Source organism: Ixodes scapularis, unplaced genomic scaffold (assembly GCF_016920785.2).
Source record: "Ixodes scapularis isolate PalLabHiFi unplaced genomic scaffold, ASM1692078v2 ptg001264l_1___fragment_5__unscaffolded, whole genome shotgun sequence".
NCBI classification, from domain to species: domain Eukaryota; kingdom Metazoa; phylum Arthropoda; class Arachnida; order Ixodida; family Ixodidae; genus Ixodes; species Ixodes scapularis.
Window position 1 is genome coordinate 158,029 of NW_024610128.1, and position 23,460 is coordinate 181,488.

Consider the following 23,460-nt stretch of genomic DNA (forward strand, 5'->3'; position numbering starts at 1 on the left):
TCAGCCCCTCTTCGCTACAAAAGACGCACGCATCTCGTCTTCCATCACTTGGCAGCAGCATCGGCAGGAGCTAGCACGCTTACAACCCGTCATTTTGCAGGTTTGTTCCAATTTCTTACGTTAAATACTTTAAGCGTTGTCACCGTTGCTGCTGCCACAGCTTTTGAAAATTACGCCTGTCTGCTTGCTTTGTTTGTTTTTGAGTGATCCCCTATGACGAAGGAAATCTCCAAATTATTAAATGAACTTAAAGATGAACTTCGCCAGGAATGGAAGACTTTTAGGGAGACACTGGAACGAGATATTAGAAGTGATATACGTGACTTGCGGAATGATGTTAAAGAGGCGAAGGATAGTATGGATTTTATGAACCGCGAGTTTGAAGACATAAAGAAAAAGCTTGATACAGTACTTAAGGAAAACGCTCAGTTAAAGAAAGAGAACGGAAATCTCTCGCATAAGTGCGATGAACTGGAAACATGCTTGAGGAACTGCCAGGATCGGCTTACGGACGCTGAGCAGTACTCGAAGAACACCACCCTGGAAATTAAAGGAGTCCTCAAGCGTGATGCCGAAGTACTTCCAGATGTGATTCGTAAACTGGGAGAATCAATTGGGGAACAAATTACTCGAGCGGATATCGCCATCTGTCATCGTGTACCGACGCGGGACACTGAGACTACAAACATAATCCTACAGCTTGTAAACCGCAGCAAGCGCGACGCAATACTTCAAAAGGCAAAAAAGAAGCGCCTTACAAACTCGGATGTAGGCCTCGACACAAATACGCCGATATTTGTGAACGAGCAGCTTTGCCCGTCATTAAAACGTATTCTTGGCAAAGCGATTGCTAAGAAGCGGCAGTCGAACTGGAAACATGTCTGGGTGAGCAATGGAAAAATATTTGCTCGTCAAGCCGATGGTTCCCCACTCGTTCCAATCAAAAATGAAGCTGACATCGAGAAGATTAGTTAGCTTATCTACTCGGTCTCTTTGTGTTTCTTTTTTTTTTTTTTTTTGCAATGGAATACAGGGAGTTAGTTTTGCCTGTAGACCTTGGTCATTGCTTGTCATCGAAAGATAACACTCTAATCTATCACCTAAATGCCCGTTCCGTAACAAAAAAACATGACAGTCTCATATTACATTTAAATCAGTGCGGTGTTTCTTTTGACATAATAATGTTTACGGAAACCTGGTATCAGCATGAAGCTGACATGCTCATTGTACCAGGTTATAATCATTTCTATTTGAACCGAACAGATAAATGTGGTGGTGGTGTTTCTATTCACGTAAAATGTTCTATTAAATGTGAGTTGCTACATGCGTTTTCTCAAATATCAAGCGATTATGAGATACTAACTCTAAAATGTGGTAACACTATTTTTACTGTTATATACCGCCCCCCTTCGGCAGATTTTGGAAACTTCATTTCTTTTCTTGAGCGCTTCTTTGACCATGTCTCGGTAAATAACTATCGCCTTGTTCTTGGCGGCGATTTCAATGTTAACATATTAGATGCCTCCTTCTATTCAAATTCTCTCAGTAGTACACTCAACTCCAACGGCTTTGTAAATGTAATTACGTCTGCTACTAGAATCACCCAAACCACGTCAAACGCAATTGATCTTTTTATTACGAACGTTACAACCAAAGTTAAGGTATCTGGCACTATAAGCTGCAGTATCAGTGACCACATTCCCATTTTCTTGTCGATACAAAATTATAAAACACCGAAAAAAGTGAAAAGCACCACCACCTTCCGTAAAATGTCCGATGACTGCCTCCTGGCATTTAGGGATGCAGTTCTTAACTGTGACTGGAGCTTTGTTTATTCTAGCTTAAACGTCGATGTCTCTTATAATACTTTCCTGGACGTTTTTAAAGAACTTTACCATTTGCATTTTCCGTTAAAAACCGTAACCGTAAACAAAAAGATAAGGAAACCCTGGGTGACCGCCGTACACATTAAAATGATGCATAAAAAAGACCGCCCATACACGGCTTTCCTAAAAACGAGGGACCCAAACAGGCTCTCATCTTTTAAGAAATTTAGGAATAATCTAACTTCTGAACTTAGAAAAGCAAAATCTTCATACTATAAGCATATGTTCCATAATGTCACTAGAGAGCGCCCTGATGTGGTTTGGAAAATAATAAATGAAGTCATAAATCGTACAAAGGTGTCCCCCTCTATCGGTGAATTAAAAATAGACGGTCAAGTTATGTCCGATGAAAGTCTGGCGGAATGCTTTAACACTCACTTTTCGGTTGAACAACCCACTGCTTTTAATCCTAGTGCCCTTTCATTTGTGAGGCATAATAACGATACTTTTTTTCTAAATCCAACTGACGAAATTGAGATATGTAATATATTCTTAGGACTAAAAAACAGCAAAAGTAGTGACGTTGATCAATTACAAATAAAGCCGGCTAAATATGTAATAGATATAATCGCCCCATGCTTAGCACACATATATAATTTGGCATTATCATCTCGACAATTTCCAGCAAACATGAAGTTGGCAAAAGTTTCTGCTATATATAAAGGAGGCGATAAGAACGTCCCGAATAATTACAGGCCTATATCAGTATTACCTATCTTCTCTAAGGCACTTGAAAAAATTATACTCGCACGTCTAAATTCGTTTTTTACAAAACAATCTATACTATCGGACTGTCAATTTGGTTTTCGACAAGGTAAATCCACTGAAGCCGCTTTATTACTTCAAAAAGAAATTATATTGCAAAATATTGAAAAAAGGCTTCTTACGTTAGGTGTATTTATAGACTTCAGTAAAGCGTTCGATGTTCTCAATCACCACATTCCTCTTGCTAAACTTGGCAACTATGGTGTCCGCGGAGTACCCCTTGCTTTACTTACATCATATCTACAATATAGGAAACAGTGCGTAGTAATTGACGGTCATTACTCTTCCTTTCATAATGTTATTGCAGGTGTGCCGCAAGGAAGCATACTTGGGCCTTTTCTATTTAATGTATACATAAATGATATTGTTAACATCGATCACCAAGTTCAGTTTGTCATTTATGCTGATGATACGAGCCTCTTTGTTTCTGCTACTGATGCTGATGTTCTGATATGTAAAGCGAATAATATCTTAAGTAAATTTGACATGTGGTCCAATGTTAATGGCCTTAAAGTAAACACCCAAAAATCTAAAGCCATTTTATTTAGATCTCTTAATAAACCAGTTCTGGTTAAAAATGAAATCAAACTTGGTGATTCACAAATTGAATTCGTTAGCCAACATAAAATTTTAGGAGTACTTTTTTCCGAGTATATGATGTGGGACAGCCATGTTAGCTATCTAATTGCTAAACTTTCCAGAGTTGTCGGCATTATTGCCCGCTGTCGTCATGTTCTACCAATCAGTATTAAGTTAAAACTTTACTACGCACTATTTGAGTCCAATTTAAATTACTGTAATCTTGTATGGGCTACGACAACTAAGACAAACCTTCAAAATATACTATTATTGCAAAAAAAAGTTTTACGTTTTATCGCGGGTGTCTCATACAGACTATACAGAACCATTATTTTCTAGATATAAGATACTTCCCGTAGAACGCGTGTTTAATTATCGTTTACTCTGTACCCTTCGTTTCTCATCGCCAACACTCATAGATTTTTTGTATTTTATTTCTGAACTTCAGAAACGTGAAAGTAATCTAAACACGCGCCGTGTCGACACTTGGCTCCTTCCTCGGTGCCGCATAAATTACAACCTCCAATCATTGCATTACAAAGTACCATACGTGTTAAATAAATGTTCCACGAACAACATAAACATCTACACAATCGGCAAAAAAGACTTACGTACCTACTGTTTCAACTATTCATAGCTAATTTTGTTCTTCTGCTACTCCAATGTTATGTGACCTTGTTTTATTTTTCTTATCACCATGGTAAAGTGTTTTATATGTTTGCCGTCCGAGCTGCTGCCATGTATAAGGGGGACCCAGACCCAGTCAAGCTGCTGTTAGCAGCTTTTTGTCTGGGGACCCCTCCAGTACTTCTGGAAAAATAAAGTGTATTGTATTGTACTCTCTATCTGTGTCCCCTTTCTTCCTTAGTCGGAGCTGGCTGTGCCCCATAGAAAGGAGCGGTCATGCTGCATAGGTTCCCATTTTTTTTTCTTTTTCATCTTAAAATAACAACAACGAGTTACTTGTAAGTTGATGGAAAGTGAATATTCTTGAGGACTGCAAAAGCCGTTTGCAGCTGCCAACAATATTAGAGGCATGGCAGAACGTTCTAGCAATTTCATGATTAAAGGATCCACCCATCACACAGAGGGAGGATTGAAACCCGCACGCAATGAATCAAGCGAAAATCGCACAATATTAGAAATATGCCAGGATGTCTTCAGGCTATATTAAAAAATCGGGGGTACTTACCGGTCATAAGTATGATATTGCGTTGCTAAAAGTACTTCAGTCATTGCTCTGCTACAAATACAAATGCAATGTTTCTTTAAAAAACGATGGTGGGGATCAAATAGTTTACTCTAAATTTCTTTTGCTTTTCGGTAAGTTTTTCTTTTTTTAGAGGCTTTTTCGTTTATACGCTTGGTGAAGTATTTATCAAATTATGATTATAGAGTTCACTTAAGGAGAGTTATTTTTCCTAACCGCAAAAGTTGGCTAAGTACAAAACGCGCATACCTTGCTCACCCACCAAGAACACCCGTTATGAATAGATCTAATAATATTAAACACGGCGTAGAGGCCCCTTTTTATGATGACAGTTCATGGTTTGGAACCTTATAGTGAAAGCCTTTTATGCTCAATGAATGCAATATTTAAAGTCACCTCGTAATTAATTATTCTGCGTGTTTATTATAACAAAGGTTAGTTATCCGCAAAAGGTCGTCTGGTGTCTCTACTCTTGATGAGATGTTAAGCCATTTCATTACCACTGCGAGCGGGGCGCCTTTAGCGTGCACCACATAGCAGTGACAGACAACAGCACACAGGTACAATATTTATCTACATCGAAACGGGCAGGGATGTTGATTAATATTCAAAAGGGAAGCTTGTGCGTGTTATTAAGACATAACGATTAAAACGTACAGCGCAAAAAGACAGGACAAAACGAAGAGAACACGCAATCACTGAAGTTACAACTGAAGTTTTATCGTGAAGACGCAAACATATATTAAACGACCAATTAAACCCACACACACACACACCCTCCGATACACCAGGAGGTTGCAGCACCCTTATCACGGTCGCGGTTGTCGTGCAAAACATTGTGACTCAGCGATTGTGTGTCCTGTTAATTCTGTCCTGTCTTTATGTGCTCTAAGTTTTAATCATCGTGGTTATGAAACTGTAATTCCCGGACTCTGCAGCGACTCTGGAGCTCGAGCGTATTGCTATGTGCTCCCAGCTGCGTTGTGCTAACAGATTCGACCTCCGACCCCTAAAGACACTTACCAAAGGCGGGTGTCTTGAATGCCTTAGCTGCGGCTTGACTCTTGTGGACTTGTCCGAAGCACGAAGCGGTCGAATGAATGACGGCGCAGTAGTCAGTGACCGGCGTTGTGTTGATGACCAGGCTCATGGCACGAGTCTCCTCTTCGTAGCAGTCGACTTGCCGCGAGCTCGGACACAAGTCCGGGTTCGCACACACCGTGACCTTGTACGGACCCAGGGGTTCCCACACGAGTTGAGGAGGAGTCCAGTGTAACTTCGTTTTTCTTGGGTCAAAAGGGTCATGTTTTATGTACATTGGAGGTCCTGGATCTGTAGATCAGAAAAAGTACACTTCCAAGCGAATGTTGCTTTATAAAATTGTTTTACGCATAGACTACAGACTTACAAATACCTATACTAATATGCAAATGTCGTTCATCTTGCCCTCAATGAATATTATTGTTATTTGCTTTTAGAATGCCTATTGGCATTTAGAGTAATATATATCATTTCTGATGAGTCTGCTTATGCTCTTTTGTTCATGTTGTATGCGGTTGTATACCGGGTTCGTTAGATATAATCAAACACGAATTTTCGGTTTGCATAAATAATGTACGCATTGCAGAAAGCTGGCACTCCGCCCTATTAAGATACCAGTTGGATGAGATGCGCAAGGTTGAGAATATGACGTTACCTGGATCAAACGATAAAAGGGAAAGACAAAATTTCTCATCCTTGTTTCGTCAAGAACAACGAATATTATTGTTGGCACCTGTGCCATTTATTACAGTAAAAATGTTTTGCCAGCAAAAAATATTTTTGGGGTAATTTTTTACTGATTAGAAAGGCCACAGGCTCCCACAATACTACTCCCTTGTTTGACCAAATTAAATTTATGTGTTCGCCTTTTACCTTTATATTTGTCTTCGTCCTTCTCTTTTATTTTTTTTTCTTGATCAGGTAACGTCATATTCTCAAACTTTCATATCGTAATCCCACCGCTGACGTCATATTCTGACTAAGATTAAGCCTTCTGAAAAGCAGAGTTTATTTATGCAAACCAAAAAAAGAAAACGACATTAATTTTCTCGGTTGAACCAGGTGTATCATAAACCAGTCAAGCAAAATGCGCCAGGAAGGTAACTTTTAGTTTGAGATATATTTTTATTTGCACTAGTGGGCAATAGCCGGGTATATTAAAAATAGCATTTAACGTGGTCCCCTGTAAATAGAAGGGACGAATCTCAGACGAAATAAAGTTACAAAACCATTTGTTGAAATTTCAAAACTAATAGTACTGAGTATCAAACAATGAATAGTTATTACTAAGCGTCATTCACTTATTAGGCATTAATTACGTTTGACATTACAAGACCTCAATTCACTTGCCACCAGTAATCGGTAGGTCAGGTACACATTGGCTGTTCTTTGATATACTGCCTTGTGTCAAGCGTAGCTCGAATGCCTCGGTCATTCACTGTCATAACTTGGCTAAAACCTCACAACCTCTGCGAACGTAATTAAACAAGACTGTGTGGATGCGCCTTAGAGTGGCATAAGACTACGTTTCAATATGTTGTAAAATAAAGACAAGGCTTCGGTTTTTGTTCCGGTAAGTACCGATAAGCTCCAAAAATTAACTCCCGAACATTTCTTTTTTTTTTTTTTTGAGGGGGGGGGGTTGTTGAAAGGAGTTTAAGATTTAAAAAAGACCGGATTCGGGTTGTACTTGAATGAAACAAACTGAAGCTTGACGGAAAGTTTTAGGCACCAACTCAAAACACTACTCCCAATCAAGTGTCCGCAATAATGCATATTTTGTCGCGAACCACACACCTGACCTTGTTTTGTACATTCGCATCTTCCCGGGAGGATGTACATAAAAGCTAGTTCGCAAACTTGTGCCGGTGTCGCTCGAAGCAAACTAGACGACAGCAACGACGAAGTACATGGCCAAGTGTTTGGCGCTTGCGGCGTGGGAAGCGATGCGAGAGGTAGCTTCGCGAAGCCATTATGAGTCATGGCTGATCCGGAGTTCAACTCGCTTCTGTTGCTTTGGTTGTTGCGAACGAAACTTTCGCCAATGGCTGAATTAAAGTCATTACTTTCTGGAAAAGTAGCGCCAAACTCTCTCTTGGTCGCCATTTCGGTTCATGGAGTTACTAGCAGTTTCTCCTTGCCCCCTCTATTCGTGGCGAGCCAATAATAATTTCCTTTGACAGGTCGTGTTATAAAGTAATTTCTTGAATACGAATACTTTGCTATCCACACACGGGCGAAACAAGGGATTCTTTTCTCACCACCACCACATGCGGCATTTGTGATTGGCGGCGTCAACACGAAAGCGCCCACGTCTTGAAATACGCGAGAGCAACAATGCCCTTGTAAGAGATCTGTGGAGGCAAACATGATTGGTAAGTTGATTGAATGTACAGTGCCAAAACTCTTATACTGAGGAGGAACGCTTTCAGTGCGATAATGTTCCACTGCGATCTTGGTGCGACTGGTTCCGAACGACCCTTCCGAAGTTTCAACGATATGAATGGACAGAAATGGCAATTGTCATGGCAACCTAGGCAGAGCAGCCAATCAGCTTACGAGGTTTTGTCATCGATATTTTAGTTGCTGTTTGTGGCCGCATAGGAGGTAGGCAAGGCGATGGTGCTACATTCTGAGGGTTGAGTGACTTTAGTATAAGCCCCAATTAAGCCCCGGTAAACCAAAATATTCCTGGGTTTTTAGAGCGCAGCTTTTAGGAGCCCAGTTCCGGGTTGAGTGGCGTCGGCGTCGGCGTAACCGCGCGCGTTGCACAGTGAGACGTCGCAGTTTTTCCCGCTAAATTTAGCGGGGAAACTGAATTCGTGCTGATGTCATGTGGCGTCAATTCCTCCTCTAAATTTAGTGGGGAAACTTAACCCACTAACCTTGGCGGGAAAATTTTCGCTATATCTCCTGCTACATTTAGCGTGAAAATTTTCCCGCTAAGTTTAGCGGGGAAAGTTTCGCTACATGTAGAGCGCAGATATAGCGAACATTTTCCGTTAAATGGGAGGGGATGAGGAGAGGAGGGTACAGAGAAAAAGAAGGTGCGTACCCTCCCGTCCGTACACTCCCTTCCTCCTCCTCAAGAGCTGCGCTCCAATTCCGCATTACACGTTTTTAATTTTTCTTTGTCCGACAGCAAAAATCGAGAATAAACAGCACTCCCAAACGGAAGAAAAATGAACCTCCAAAACATAGAACACTAGTTAATACGTGTGAGGGCTTACGTCGAGTGGCAACTGCGAGTCACTTGGGCACTCGTGCCTGGCATGAAGCGTGGCGAGACATTTGAGTATACTTGTATGTGACATAATAACCAAGGGTGAGCAGGTGAATTTAATTTGGCCTCTAGAGAGCGTAGCCTGACAGAACATAGTCGAACGCTGGTGCACGAATGGGTTTCAAAGAGCGCACAGGCAAGATGCCACCGAGAGCGCCCCCCGTGATGACAATTTTGATCTAGACTAGGAGTGGTCACCCGTCAGTGCTCGTCAATGCGTGTCGCTCGTCGCAGCAGACATAAAGAAATCCAGCGTACAGACTTGTAATTTATAGTCAGCGACAGCTCAAGAAGAGCATGTATGTCTTATTAGTTATTCGCGTCTTGCTTTCTGATTTGTTCTTCGGCGTCCTTGTCAGTTAACACAACAAGCTCGACTGGCTGAGGATTGATAATAAGATGCGCAGACCTCGCCACACCCTGCGCAGCTGTCAGTCACAATTTGAGGTGTCGGGGGATGCTGCGGGGGCAAGGAGAAGCACAAAGGCCGTTGTCTTCATTTGTTGCGTCCTTTCTGCGTTCTACTTGGAGATTTTTGCAAAATAGTTGGTCAAACCCAAAAACACTGGATTCTGCAAAACGCTCCCGTTTTACATTTTCCTAACTGCGGTGTCCGAGCCCGCTTGAGCGTAGGTCTTTTTTTTTTTTTTTAGGCAGTCTTTGGAGACACATTATATCCCAGCAAATTTTCAGGTTTAATAAGGGAAAAGTCGCGCGCATATTTTTCTCCGGGTGCATGAAAAAATACTAGTGAGCATACAACCTGCTGCGTGAAAAGTTTGCTGATATCATTCCTGGAACCTTGTGTCCAAGCGAGCATTTATTGAAAAGAGACAAGCTAAAAATCTTGCCCAATAGTGGTTTTCGTTTGTTAGTTCAATTGCGACTGTGCCAATTTCCCTCTGCCCTTCCATCTCCCTCCCATTTTCTTTACACCCCTTACGAAGCATTTGAAGGAGCCCTACCTTTCCCTGGCACTTGGATGTCGCTCAGTGTAACTCCGGCTGAGATTTCAGATGACGAGGACGACTTCTGCGTGAAAACTGTCACGTCTAAGGTGGTACACGATTCGAGGTCCTCGCAGGTTATCTGCGTCTGTGTTGGGTCCAGTGTGGTTCCGTTGAGGCATGTGCCTATTCTGGTGCCGCTCGTGCGGAAGATCACCTTGTAACCTTCGAACACCGCAGGAGGTCTGTTCCAGGCCAAAGACACCGAGCTTGGAGTTCGGAACAGGACACGGAGGTTGGTAACTTTGGTGGGTACTGAAACAAAAAGAAAAAAAAAAATCACAACATCTCCACGTGGTGAATGATGTTGATTGGGGTGAAGCTCTAGTCGTGCTGATGATACTGATTTTATTGTTTATAGGTAGGGCTGATGGTGCTGACATTTTTTTATTGCTCATAGGTAGTGCTGAGTTCCGGGTTGCGTTTTGATTATTACTGCTTCATGGTCGGTGAAATGCAAAGCCAGTGGTTCTTTTAGCGGATCAGGTTGGATCCGCTAGAAGCCGTGGGAACGCATCTCCACCGCTTAAGTCAACGGTTCATGTCGGAAAGAGAATGTGTGGTATGGGAACGTGGTTATATACGCATTTGAGCATTTGACCGCAGCGCCCTCTCGTCTATAAGCGTTGAGAAAATGCATGCAAAGTTTAACGCGATTATATACGCACTTGACCGCAGGGCCCTCTCCTCAATAGACGTTGAGCGGCTACATGCAACGTTTCATCTATGACAGACAGATGGGATGGCAATCGGTGTGAGCATGGACGCCGAACGGATGAACAAGGCTAGGCCCTAAGGAGCTTCGCCCCTAAAAAACACACTGCCGTATTAAAAGTGGGATAACAAACATATCGTAACTAATTGTGCTTTTTGTTACGTCGGACAGCAAAACGTTGGTACACTACAATGTGCGTCTTGTGTCTCCTCTATTGGTGATAAATTTAGACAGTGCAGTACTACTGATAGCATGGGCTGTTTGATCACACAGTTTAGAGATACACGAATGCTGATTAAAACATGGTGGGTGCATGCTTATACAACCACAAGTTGATCTGCATCAGGGGGCGTCTGGTGTTTCAGCTGTATATGAGCTATTTAGCACATGCGTTACGACCGCTAGCCGGGGGTCTTTAACGTGCACCACACTGTAATGACACACGACCGAACGCCGGTACGATACTCATCCAGATCGAAATGGGCAGGAGTGGGGATTGAACCCAGGATCTCTGGGTTCTGCAGCGCGAGCTTTCCCTCCACGTTCTTCGAGTTTATGTGCGCTAAATCCATTGAACCCTGGAAAAGTAGCGACATTGCGTTTCCCTGCCTGCTAGCCAAACACAACAAAATATTCACATACAGACAGCCAAAACCTCAATAGGCGATTGGCTAATCGGTCTCTGTTGCCATGCAATCGCCATTTTTGCCCTTTGAAATTTTCGAAGCTTCGAGTGAGTCAATCTATTACAGTCGCACCATGATCACTATAGAGCATCATTGTAATGAAGGCTTTCCTCGCCAATATACGCAAATTCGGCATTGTATGCCTGCAAAATCTTAATCATGGCCACCTCCACCGATATCTTACAATTGACCGATCTCACAAACCAGTTTGACTACGTCACCGTTGTCGCAATGCATTAAGAGAATTTTAGTCTTTCTGCAGGCGCGACAACCTCGCTGGAGCTCTGCGCATGCACAACACAAGACGGCACAATATCTCGCATAGACGGCCGTCTGTCTCCTGTTAACAAATGTTATGGCGGCGTCACGCAAACGCGGAACGCTTAGTTAGATGTGTTTATTTTATTGTTCCTGCGTATTTTAAAACAGGAAAATTATTTTAAATGCTTCGAGGCTCCGGTCATCGCATGTGGTGATGGTACGAAGATGGACGCTTGTTTTGGTGGTGTGTGGATAGGAAAATCTGGGAATACAAGAAGAAGCTTTATAAAGTTATCCGTCACCGCGCATTTAGATCGGGTCACCAAGAATGGAGACATCATGGAGAAAGGCATGGGAAGCATTGCGCTACTCTCCCACAGTCCACGTGCTAGCTCACCGCGACTCAGAGCATGTGAAGCGTGTTCAATGCCCACACTTTCCCTTTTTTAATTGGATAAGTATAAGAGGGATCGGTGGCCGAGTGGCCGAGTGGGCTAGCAAACCATCTCGGAGCACTTGCAGCGAAAGCTTGCGCTGTATAGCCCAGGATTATGGGTTCAATCTCCTCCCCTGCCCGCTTCGATCTGGATGAGCATCGTACTGGCGTGCGGTCGCCTACCTCTACTGCGTGATGCACGTCAAAGTCCCCAGGCTAGCGGTTGTACTGGACTGGCTAAATTTCTTATCCAGAACTGGTAGACTCGTCACCGTTGAGGCAGACCAAGTTCTAGACTTCATAAACATACATACAACCCAAATATTTTACCTTTTACAGTAACGAGCGCCATTCGCGGAGGTGTTTTGAAACGACAAGTCAAGGGCAGCCCAACTCGCCTTTGCCCGTCAGAATACATCGGAATGGAACCGTTGTATTAGCCTTTGTTGCTTTTATGCCCCGAACTAGCGTATATTTAAACAAGGATTACCAAAAAAGAACAAGTGCATGTTAAGATACGTGCTTAAAAGGTTGTTAGAAAAGCACATTGTCCTGCGAAAATGGCGACAACGGGAAGCAAGGCCAAAAGATGTGGTGTACCCATGCCCTGAAGCTTACTGGAGAGAGGTACAGAAAGAAGGGTATGCCTTAATTAACGCAGCCTCATATTCTAACATTATATTATGTTGCGAACGCTTACGGACAACTCCTCGAGACATATTTGCTTCATATTCAACGTGGCTACCACTGTTCAAAGGGGATAGCCTGGAACGCAACATTCTGTACGGGCATATTTCGGTGACCTATAAGTAGCGTAAGAAATGGCTACTGTGTGAATCGGCCTTAGCTATTTTTTCAGCCTCCGCAACGCACACTGAAGCACATCCCAAAAAAGTACCTCCGATCAATCCAGGAAGACGTGTTCTACTGTCAACGATCTCTTTCACTAGTGTTGAAACACCATGGTACAAACAAACCCTTCTCTGCCATCAACATCGTAGCCAATAAAATTCCGGGATGTAGCTTTTAAAACATTTCTGAACACAGAGTAGAGTTTTCGCCATTCAAATTCGTCTGAGAGCATTCTGCCGCGGGCTTCTAGATAGAAAGATCGAGAGGGAGGGAGGGAGAAAGAGAGAAAGAGCACAAGAACCACAACGTGCCTGTAGAGTTGCTTTGGAAAAACGCTGTTTGAATACTTGAGAAAAAACAATCATGTGCACAAAAGACGAGCCGCCAGAAACAACTTCTTGTAGGTAGCCTTGAATCTCATTTCCACATACACAAAAAAGTACAACTTCAGACAAGGCTTTGAAATAACGCACTTTGCCCGTCGCGCGTAAAAAAAAATTGTCACATAGAAAAGAAATATTACAGTTTGCCGCAAAGATAAATTTAATGTGCCTATAATAAAACTTCCCACATAACGCGCTAAAAATGCTTGTTCGACTCGTTAGTTCCCAGAGAATATCGAAAAAAATACGATGCAGTTTTTATACATTTACACGCGAGCAGTAGAATACCTGCAATACGTGCTCCAAGCTCGATAAGAACGACTAAATTGCACACTGTGGAATGTGTAACAATCAACAGATGCCTCCCTGTACGCTTATCTGGCTTTATGCGCAGTTAAACAGCAAATTCCGCCTATACGGGCCACTGTAGAAATAGCGTATTTATAGGACTTTTATGTGGTGAAGTGACGTGGTTGCCCAACTAACGATTTCAGACAAACTAGGCTCATGATCGCACTCGCTAATCCAGAAACCTATACATTTCTGCCAATTTACAGCACTTCCACTATATTTCCAAAACTTGTTGACAATGCGCACTGCTTAAGTTATGCTATTCTTGTCGGCACAAAATAGGGTAACATTATTAGCATACGCAAACACCCGTAGCTCAATACTTGCAGAGTAGCTAAAAACAATTGTTTGAGAGTAAACACTTGCAAACAAGAAGTTTAAATAAAGATAAAAAAAAGAAGTGGCGACTAAAACAACCCTGGTGAAACTCGGCCATCACTCTAACTTCATACATCACGTGACGCAACAAAAGTCATTCAATATATCCCGATAATGAAATGTGGGCGATGAGTCTTTGAAGTGGCTGTTGGGTCAACCACCGAAAACATTTGCTTGACTACAAGTTAACATACAGCGCGGTGCATTGGTCGCTGTTCTGGCGCCATGCGCAGAGCGAACACACCTGGCCAATCGGAAGTGCCTTTTTTTTTGCTATGAAGTCTCTGCATTCATCATGTAAAGAAATCGGTTATAGAAATATGCCTATTCCTAATTTACCCAAGCATCAAGGAGAATGCAGGGAATGGTGTTGCACGCGCCACACGCGCACGCGTTCCCCGTTTAAAAGATTCGAAGTAATTACCAAAATAAAGCTTTGACAAATGCGCAAGCAAGTTGCCATTTGTTGTAGGCATTTACTTTAAACAATTTACTACTGCTGGCGCCAGCACGAGCGACGCATGGAACACCATTCCAATATCTATTGGATACGTACTAATGGGGTACCCGGTGATAGAATGAATCGACATTTTAATCTATAGACTATTAGTAACCCAATGCCTTGCGTCCCGTATTCGTTACGCGAAAACATTTTATCAGACTGCTTGAGCGGTAGAAATCAGGGTGTGTGAGAAATCGGTACAAGAAATGACCGCTACTTTTGCCATACTTTTTTATCTAACGTGATTGTGACAAATCACCGTCACATTTGGTGCGTTTTCATGCCTGGACTGACCTCATGGCAGCTGCAAGTGTGATGGGCTTGCTGCTGAGCACGTTTTTCCGATGGAGGTTTCTTTCACACCACTTAAGTTGTTTTTCTCGGCAAGAACACATAGCACAGCCTCCCAGTGCGGTGCGATGACGTTCTGTACAAACCATGCAAGGATCGCAAGACGAATCACTCTAAATTTCAATCTGTTGAAGCAATATTGTTGCTTCTAAAGAGGGTGGCCTGGTCGAAACATAATATTGTAATACACAAAGAAATAACTCTATTAAAATAAATGAAATTATATATATATATATATATATATATATAATTTCATTTATTTTAATAGAGTTATTTCTTTGTGTATTACAATATTATTATATATAATATATATATATATATATATATATATAGAGAGAGAGAGAGAGAGAGAAACGAAGCGCAGGATGACGAAAAGTATATAGGGAAGAAAACGCACCTGAGACGGTTGTTGGAGTTTTTAAAACATATTATTGGTAAAGTTGGTCGTCGTTTCGGCCTGAGACAGACCTTTTTCAAGACTGGCACATGAGAGGTCACATTGACGCTCCCTGACCACGTCACGTGGCATTCCAAACATCTGGTTTCTCTCAAGAGTTGACGGTACCCCCGACGCAGGCGTCCCCCCCCCCCCCCCCCCCCCCTGCGTAAACCTGACCCTGGTGAAAGAACTCGCACCATGTCGGAAAATCTAACTGAAGCAAAGCGGTGGAGGAGGGAGGAGGAGGGGCAGCCCCAAGAACAGCAAACGGCAAACTCTCGCCGAAAAAGAAAAAAAAAAAAAAAACTTTTGAGAAAAATGTTTCGAGCGGTGTCCGAGCGGTGCACCAGCCGCCCCCTCTGTCCGTGAAAAAAACACACATCTACACATCCCCCCTTCACGTAATGAACTTCAAGACAGGGAAGACGAGGGGTGGTCCTGGACGTCCTCGCCGAAAAAACAAAACAAAAAACAAAAATAAAAACGGTTGCAGTTTTTGAGGAAACTTGCACCAAGCGGTGCACGAGCGGTGTGCGAGCCGCCTCCTCAGTGCGTAAAAAAACAACACACACAGGCACACATATCCCTTTTCTCACATAATAAACTTCAACCAGGGGAGGTTCTGGATTTTTAAACCGATATGACTGCTCAAGATGTGTTAACTGCGTTCATGGACGTCATTATTCCAGGGTGTTCATTAAGGTAGATTGCATGCATAGATGATATTATACCGGGATCTTCATTAATACCTGCCCGGATTGAATTAAATTTGTTAATAAGATACGATTCTCTCAGCTCGCAACTGTTCAGTCAACAATATTATTAGAACTAACATGACATAAATTGTGGATGGCCTAAAGTCTTTGGAATGTGTACGCTCACGCTGATACAAGGAGGATCGTGAATGTTAACCGCGTGAATGGAAGACATAATGCCGGGATGTTTATTGATCGCGGCTTTGAACTTGTGAATCAGGTAAGATTCTTTCTGTTCGCGATCTCGGTTGCTTTTGAAACCAGACTGTAAAAATGTGACTTGGAGCTCATCAAATGAGTGTTTTGGATCGCTAACATGCTTTGAAACGGGAAGTGTGGGGTTTGATTTTGCATGTGATCTGTGATTATTAAACCGCAATCGGAAAGGTGTCTCTGTCTGGCCCACGTACTGCGCGCCGCAAGTGCTACACTGTAAAAGGTATACTACATTACTGGTGTCGCAATTTAAGTTGCCATAAATTTTGTAGGTGAAGTTGGAGTTTGTACTCTCTATGGAGTTTCTCGGTGTTACGTGTGGGCAGACCCCACATCCCGACTTTCCGCATGGCCGACTCCCAGTGCTCTCAGTGGCAGTTATCTTGGACCTGACTAAGGAATCCTTAATGTTCCGCGAGCGTCTGTACACCACACGTGGAACGGTAGTAATAACTTTTGCGAGGCGTTCACTTTGTTGCAAAATATTAAAATGTTTCTTTAATATGGCGGTGACATTCGGAGACTTATTGCTGAAGGTCAGCACGAGGCTGGCCTGTCGGCTTGTCTCCGCCTGGGGACCGCTGTCACCTAACAAGAGGTTGCGATCGAGGGCGCGCGCCTTACTAATTGCGTCATTTATGATTTTTTCTGGGAACTTCTGTTTTTTTAGAACCTCGCGTAGTTGATTGGCGTTGGAGTCAAAATCATCGTTATTAGAACATACACGTTTAAACCTGTGAGCCTGGCTGTACGGAATACTGGTTCGGCAAGGTCGAGGATGGCAACTGTCGAAGTGCAAATATCTCTGGCTGTCCGTGGGCTTTCGATACAGTTGAGTGACCAGAGTTGTGTCCTTAATTATTACTCTAACGTCTAAGTAATTAATGTCAGTTTTCGAGTAACAGTGTGTGAAGCGAATGGAAGGGTGCGCGGAGTTAAAATCTGCGATGAACTTGAGAAGCTCATTTTCTGAGTGTGACCAGATAAAAATACGTCATCAATATACCTCCTGTAGATATATATATATATATATATATATATATATATATATATATATATATATATATATATATATTTGATAGCATAATAAAGAGATTTGATCAGCACAGCAAAAAAAATGAGTAAGTCCTTCACCAGGCAGTACATATTCACTCCTGAGTATGACTAAAATATATCTGACCCATTTCTTTTTTGTACGAGATAACAAGATTTGAAGAATATCAGTACATTTCCGGATCCCTTGCTGGAGCTCTACTTGCAAGTCCGAGCAGCGGCGGCACTAGGATAGGTCGTGACGTCAAATGATGTTTCCGAGGGCAGTGGCTCCCTCCTTTACGGCGTTGTGCGCTGTAATAATAGTAAGCGTTTGTGGCCTTACGGGTTTTGACTTGTTTACGCTATTTGGCGCATACGATGAAGGGGGAGGGGGAGGAGGGAGGTAGGGGGAGGGGCGGCGGAGGGGTGAAGTAACTGGATCCTGGAAAAGTAGCGACAGTAACGCAAAGCTTCCCTAACCGCTCATTCACACTGGAAGCGGATCCGCGTTCGCAAAGCAGTTGCGAACGCGGTTGTATAAAGATCCAGTACAATTGCACGCGCACTCGATGACATCAAGTGCGCGTGACATTGAACTGGATCTTTATACAACCGCGTTCGAAACCGCTTTGCGAACGCAGATCCGCTTTCAGTGTGAATGAGCGGGTACGGTCGTCGTCTCGGTCGGTTAAATGGGCAACTTCTCCTTGACCGGCCGTTTTTGGTGAGCCGATCTAACTTAGCTGGTGACGTGAAGCTTTATGAAACCGTTTCTTGTAAACCGAGATTTTTCTATCCACACACCAGCGAAACAAGCGGACATCGTCGTGCCACCATCACTTGCTGTGTCGGTGCTTGGAGGCGATGGAAAATAAGTTTACGGTTTTGAAATACGCAAGGAGAATAATCTGCTTGTAAGAGATCCGTGGAGATGGGCATGATTGATAATTTGATTGCATACACAGTGTCAAAGACGCGTATATTAGCGAGGAACGCTTCCAGTACGATGATGGTCCGTGATGATCATGGCGCGACAGGTTTAGAACGACCCTCTGGAGGCCTTGATGTCGATCTTCAGGGCAACGTAGACAGATTAGCTAATCGCCTTGGGTGGTTGTGATTGTCTGTATGTTAGTATCTGTATGAGTCCGGCTAGCAGGTAGGGAATGCAATGTCGCTACTTTACCAGGGTCCAGAGTTTTGAGAAAAACAAATTGGGGAGGTAGTGCTGTCCAATGAGGTGCGACAGTACCCAAAAATATTATGTAGATGATTGACATTACGCCGGCTTCTGACCGAGACGTGTTTGCGAAGGGAAGTGGGCTCGAGAAGGCCGACGCAAAAGCTGGCTCCCAGCGCTCGGGTTGTGGTAGTCGACAGTTCGCACAATGGTGGAAAAAGAAAAAGCCTGCCATTCCATTTTGATTATATAGCGGCATCTAGGTCGACTTGTCAAAAATTGCGTATGCAGCCCTGGGGATATAGACCGCTCATAAACGATGCCGGCGAATCATACGCGAATTGCGAATCGTTCTAAATATCGTGCTGGAGCTATTTAAACATTTGCTGGGCATTGCTCAACTCAGACAAGCTTGATTAATACTAGTTCAACTTTTTTCCCGCGGAGGATCGCGGCAGACTTCTGACGGCTTCTGACGCTGGGCAAGACAGGCTCAAGCTGACCCTGCGCTGATATTTATACATCTAGCGTCATGGCAAGATGACAGAATACTAAAGTTGCAAGTTGGTTTCCATTTAGATATTATCCTTTTCTATAATTAAAAATTATTCAGACTCCATCTGAATAGAGACATTACTGGTACCCCCCTACCTATCCACACCCCATTCCCCCACCCCCTTCTCTCTCCGATGTCAGTGGACAATTGATTAGAGAGAGTCGTACGCGTTTTACTTCTTTTTTTTATTAATAAAACATGTTCAATCAATCAATCAATAATTAAAAATTATTTAAAGACTTTAAAGTAAAATTATTGGCTGCCCTTAGCTTACTTTCTGTTGCTCTTTTAAACAAATGTTTGATCAAAAACGTTTAAATTGACAGTTTTAAAGGCAGGTACTTTCTTTAAAACTAAATTATACATACATCGCCTGTAAGATCACTCTAGATCAGAAGTAATCAATCGAATTAGTATAAAACATAGTTGTGGGCTGGACGACCCCATTTCGATGCGACCAACACGAGCAAGCCCCATCCCATCCACCTCATCAAATGCAATCGGACCTCAATTTGATTTGACGAGATATTTAAGCCAGGCGATTTAAGCAGTGCGTTCTTCACTTCCCGAAACGACTTTTTTGATGTCTCCTAAACATGTGTGAACGATTTATGCTCAAGTAATTCATTTCATGAATTATAAGATTTTGAAAATAAGGGTAACTGTAATTTCTTTTTACAAGGAATTTGTATTGATGTGTTTTAATGTTTATTTACTTTTGACAAATCTGTGCATGTCGGCTGTTGGTTTCGTGAGGACGCTTAAACAATTATAACAAGTAACAAAAGATTTCCAATACATAAAGCGCTAATAACAAACAAACGGTTTAAATTTAATTTACCAGTTGTTCAAACCCTATCACGCTTCACGCGGTCAGATTTCCGATACTTTCAGACGAAGGGCGGCGTATTGGTACACGGGTCGGGGAACTTTTCATTAAGGCTGCGGTCCCACGGCAGCCATCTTGAGCAAGGCGATAGTTTAACCAATAGATGGCGACACGTACCCGTGGGGTGGCCGAAACATTGGTTAACAGTGGGATGGCTCGAGCACCATCACGTTCCCCTCGTGGCCTTGCTCGCGCCGCTGCCAGCTGTGCTCAGCTAGCTCAAGTAGCGTGGCCCATCAAACGGATGTATCCGAGAATGTCAGGCTGGGTATAAATTGTTCTCTGATATAGACGCTTTCAGGCAGTTGTGCATGGGCGCCGCCATAACTGACCTTCAGTTTTGATTCCCTCTTATTCCGTTCGCTTCACTTCATCATTACCACAGCAGGACAGGTCATTGCCATTTTAGGTGTTACTCTGTCCTCCTCCTCAGCATAGGCCTTGTAGAGACTGGTCAACGCCCGCTTCAGTAGCTCGGCATCTCGGTAAGACAAGAGAAGGTCGGCAATGGCGGCTAAATTTGTCACGCGCTGAAAGCGTCTATAGGAAGATGCGGTTCGGCGGTTGTAACGGGCTTTCGCAATAAATCTTACCAAGAAGGAATCAAATGTTGATTGACGTGTCAATATTCTATCAATGAAAATTTCTTCTGCAGGAATGCACGCTCAGTAGACTCAATCTTCCAAGACACCGTGGAAGCGGACGTCTAGTGAACGGCTTGCGATTTACGGTACTTACCTCACCATTTTAATGACGACTAAAATAACGTCACGATATATTGTGTTTCATGGGATTCGGAAGATGTTGTAAAGGTTGTAGCATTTAAGGGGGGGGGGGGGGGTTCCCAGAAAACAAACGCCGTTGCAATATGTTCGGAAGTACCGACACACATAATGTTGTAAGTACAGCTTAGGGGGAATATGATGAAAACCATCAGAAGAAATAGGGAGGCGTTTATTTGCAATGATGACGCTATGAATGAATGGCGTTTAGCGACGGCAAGTTATGAGCGTTCGGGAATTTATAAATTCACGTGATTGCTAACTATGGACATGCGTTTTTGTCGTGAGATGGTGTTGCGGTGATGACCTGATATCGGACGACTCGTGGCAGACGAACAAGCAAGTTTCGTCTCAGCGAATGATAAGTGTCCAGTGTCAAGCACAACACGTGGCTACCGACGTTGTCGACGTTTCGAACACTTACCGCTTCAGACAAAAGTCCTGGCACCTAGGCTAACTTTCTGGAAAGACTCAAGGTCTTCTTTGAGTCCGACGCCATCATGAACAGTAACTGAAAACGATCCACTATTCAATCGGTGGGTGGCGAAATGTATTCGCATCTGCAGAGTCATGGGCGATGCGTACTCTAAGTGGCTGGAAGTTTACACGATGCCTGCCACGACGTCCAAACATGTCATTGACGTTCTACGGTCTCTTTTACCTACTTTTGCCCTACCGAAAATACTTTTCTCTAATAACGCTCCAAATCTTGCTTCAAACAAAATAAACAAGTTTTTGAAGAAAAAAACCGGCATCAGGCACCACATTAGTGCACCATACCATCCTGCAACTAACGAACATGCAGAACAGATGGTGTGCGAAACAAAAAAAAGCCCTTACGAAGCTTACGGAAGAAGCAGTTCAGTGAAGAATCGCCAGGTTGTTGTTCCAGCAGCACGCGACGGTCACCTCTTACACGGTAAAAACACCCGCCGAAGAAATATTCGGTGGACAAAGAGCCACACCCCTCGATCTCATGATATTATGGCTTACAAACGAAGATCGAGATTCCCAGATCGGGAGTAATTGCAGTTTATTCGGTCGGACAACTCGTCTACGTAAGGAATTTCAGCGTAAGTCGGGCCTTCCATGTAAAACTTGAGTAGAAAAGGCTCTATGTTGGTTGACCAGCAGGTGTCATCTCTCTGTATACGTTGGATATCAACGTCCTTGAGTGTAAATATAACTAAATCCCAGAACTATCTTTGTGTATTGTGTAACTGCCCTTGTATTTGATAGTAGAAGCCATGGTGGGTGATTTGGACCTTTCACACCAGGCTACTTTTTATTATTTTTCGCCTCATACTCCTTTGCGGTTTAAGTATGCTTCAAGAATCTTTTGTAACGGGGACACTTTACGCCAATGAGGCCATTTGTTCCAAGTAATCAATCAGGGAATGCTGAGGGAAATCCGTCCCTCTTATTAACGAATAAGCCGCACTTCTGCACAGTGCAGTTTTCCTGTTCCACGTACAGTTGTAAAGTAGCATCCTCATTGATTCTACACTATTCTGTTGCGGGAGAAGAAAGTCTTTGGGTACACGATACTTGAAACAAGTATGGCACTGTGCGTTGTGGTTCGACTCTCACTAATGTCGTCGTCCTTATAGAGCCTCATCATTTAATCATTACCTCGTCCCCTCATATTGCTCTTCATCAACAGCAAGTACTATAGGCTACGGCCATATTACAATCCAAGAATAAAAAATTGAGTCGTTGAGTCCTTCAACAAGTTTATTATTTATATAATGTTATTACGTTACATTACCCCAAGACGATCGAAGTCCATCGTCGATCTGCAAATACTTATACCTGTATATAAATTAGACGCACAAGGGGGGGGGGGGGGTCGGTGGCCGAGCGACTGGTCTAGCGCACACCAGCTCGGAGCACTTGGAGCGAAAGCTCGCCCTGCAGAAGCCACCCCGCCCCTGCCCGTTTCGATCTGGAAGAGCATCCTACCGGCGTGTGGTCGTGTATCACTACTGCGTGGTGCACGTTAAAGACACCAGGTTTGCGGTTGTACCGCACTGGCTAATTTGCTTATCTACAGCTGAGATTCAGACGCCCACTGAGGTGGACTAACTTCCGGCTGTATAAACATACACACAACAATTTGCACTTAGACGCATAATAACAAAGAGCACAGCGTGCCGCCTCTTTTCTTTGGATGCCTTTTTTTTTTTAAACCAGCGCAAGCTCGCGCGTTCTATCTTTTGAGACGGTTAGAACGGTCGCACATAAAACCCGCGTTTCTCCTACCTGGCCGCTTCCTCATCTTGTGCAGAGCAGGCGCAACAGCCGATCGTCATGATTCAAAAGTGCGACATCCTCAGCATTAGATTCGGTGTTAGGAAGCTCATGTAATGTTGCTTCGCTTTGTCGCACACTGTTTAAAGTGGAAGACGGAAAAGCGTTTCTTGTGATTGCAGATAAAGCTTCAAATAACTGGCAACCATGATTTTAAGCCACAATATGGCCAAGTGTCGCTACTCTGACGCGTAGCTTATTTAATGACACTATTCATGCTCTTGTTCAAGAGGCGTCTAATACCTGGAGGGGCCAAGACGTAAGCACCGTGGATTCCACAAGCCACTACCTTTTGACACCTGCCTCTTCTTCATTGTTCCCGCTTGCGCCAGTAAATTAGCTACGGTTCAGAGTAACGACACTTGGCCATATTGTGTCTTAAAATCATGGTTGCCAGTTACCTGAAGCTTTATTTAAAATCACAGGAAACGCTTTTCCGTCCCCCACAAATGTCTAAACTACCCGCGACAGAGCATTTCAATATTGCATCAGCTTCCTAGCACCGCATCTAATGCTGAGGAAGTCGTGCTTTTGGATCATGACGATCGGCAGTTGCGTTTGCACTGAACAGGACCCAAAATGGTGGCGCCCAAAACAATTTTGGGGAACGGA

General features: G+C 43.2%; 1 protein-coding gene across 1 annotated transcript in view; it reads right to left on the minus strand.

Annotated features, from left to right (window-relative positions):
- LOC115318147 overlaps positions 1 to 23,460 on the minus strand; it is an 88,142-nt gene that overhangs the window by 16,392 nt on the left and 48,290 nt on the right. The window contains exons 3-4 of the mRNA XM_029977876.4: positions 9,730 to 10,026; positions 5,464 to 5,772 (exon numbers count right to left, since the gene is read on the minus strand). Coding sequence (XP_029833736.2) covers positions 5,464 to 5,772; positions 9,730 to 10,026 — 606 coding nt within the window. The remainder of the gene's footprint in view (positions 1 to 5,463; positions 5,773 to 9,729; positions 10,027 to 23,460) is intronic.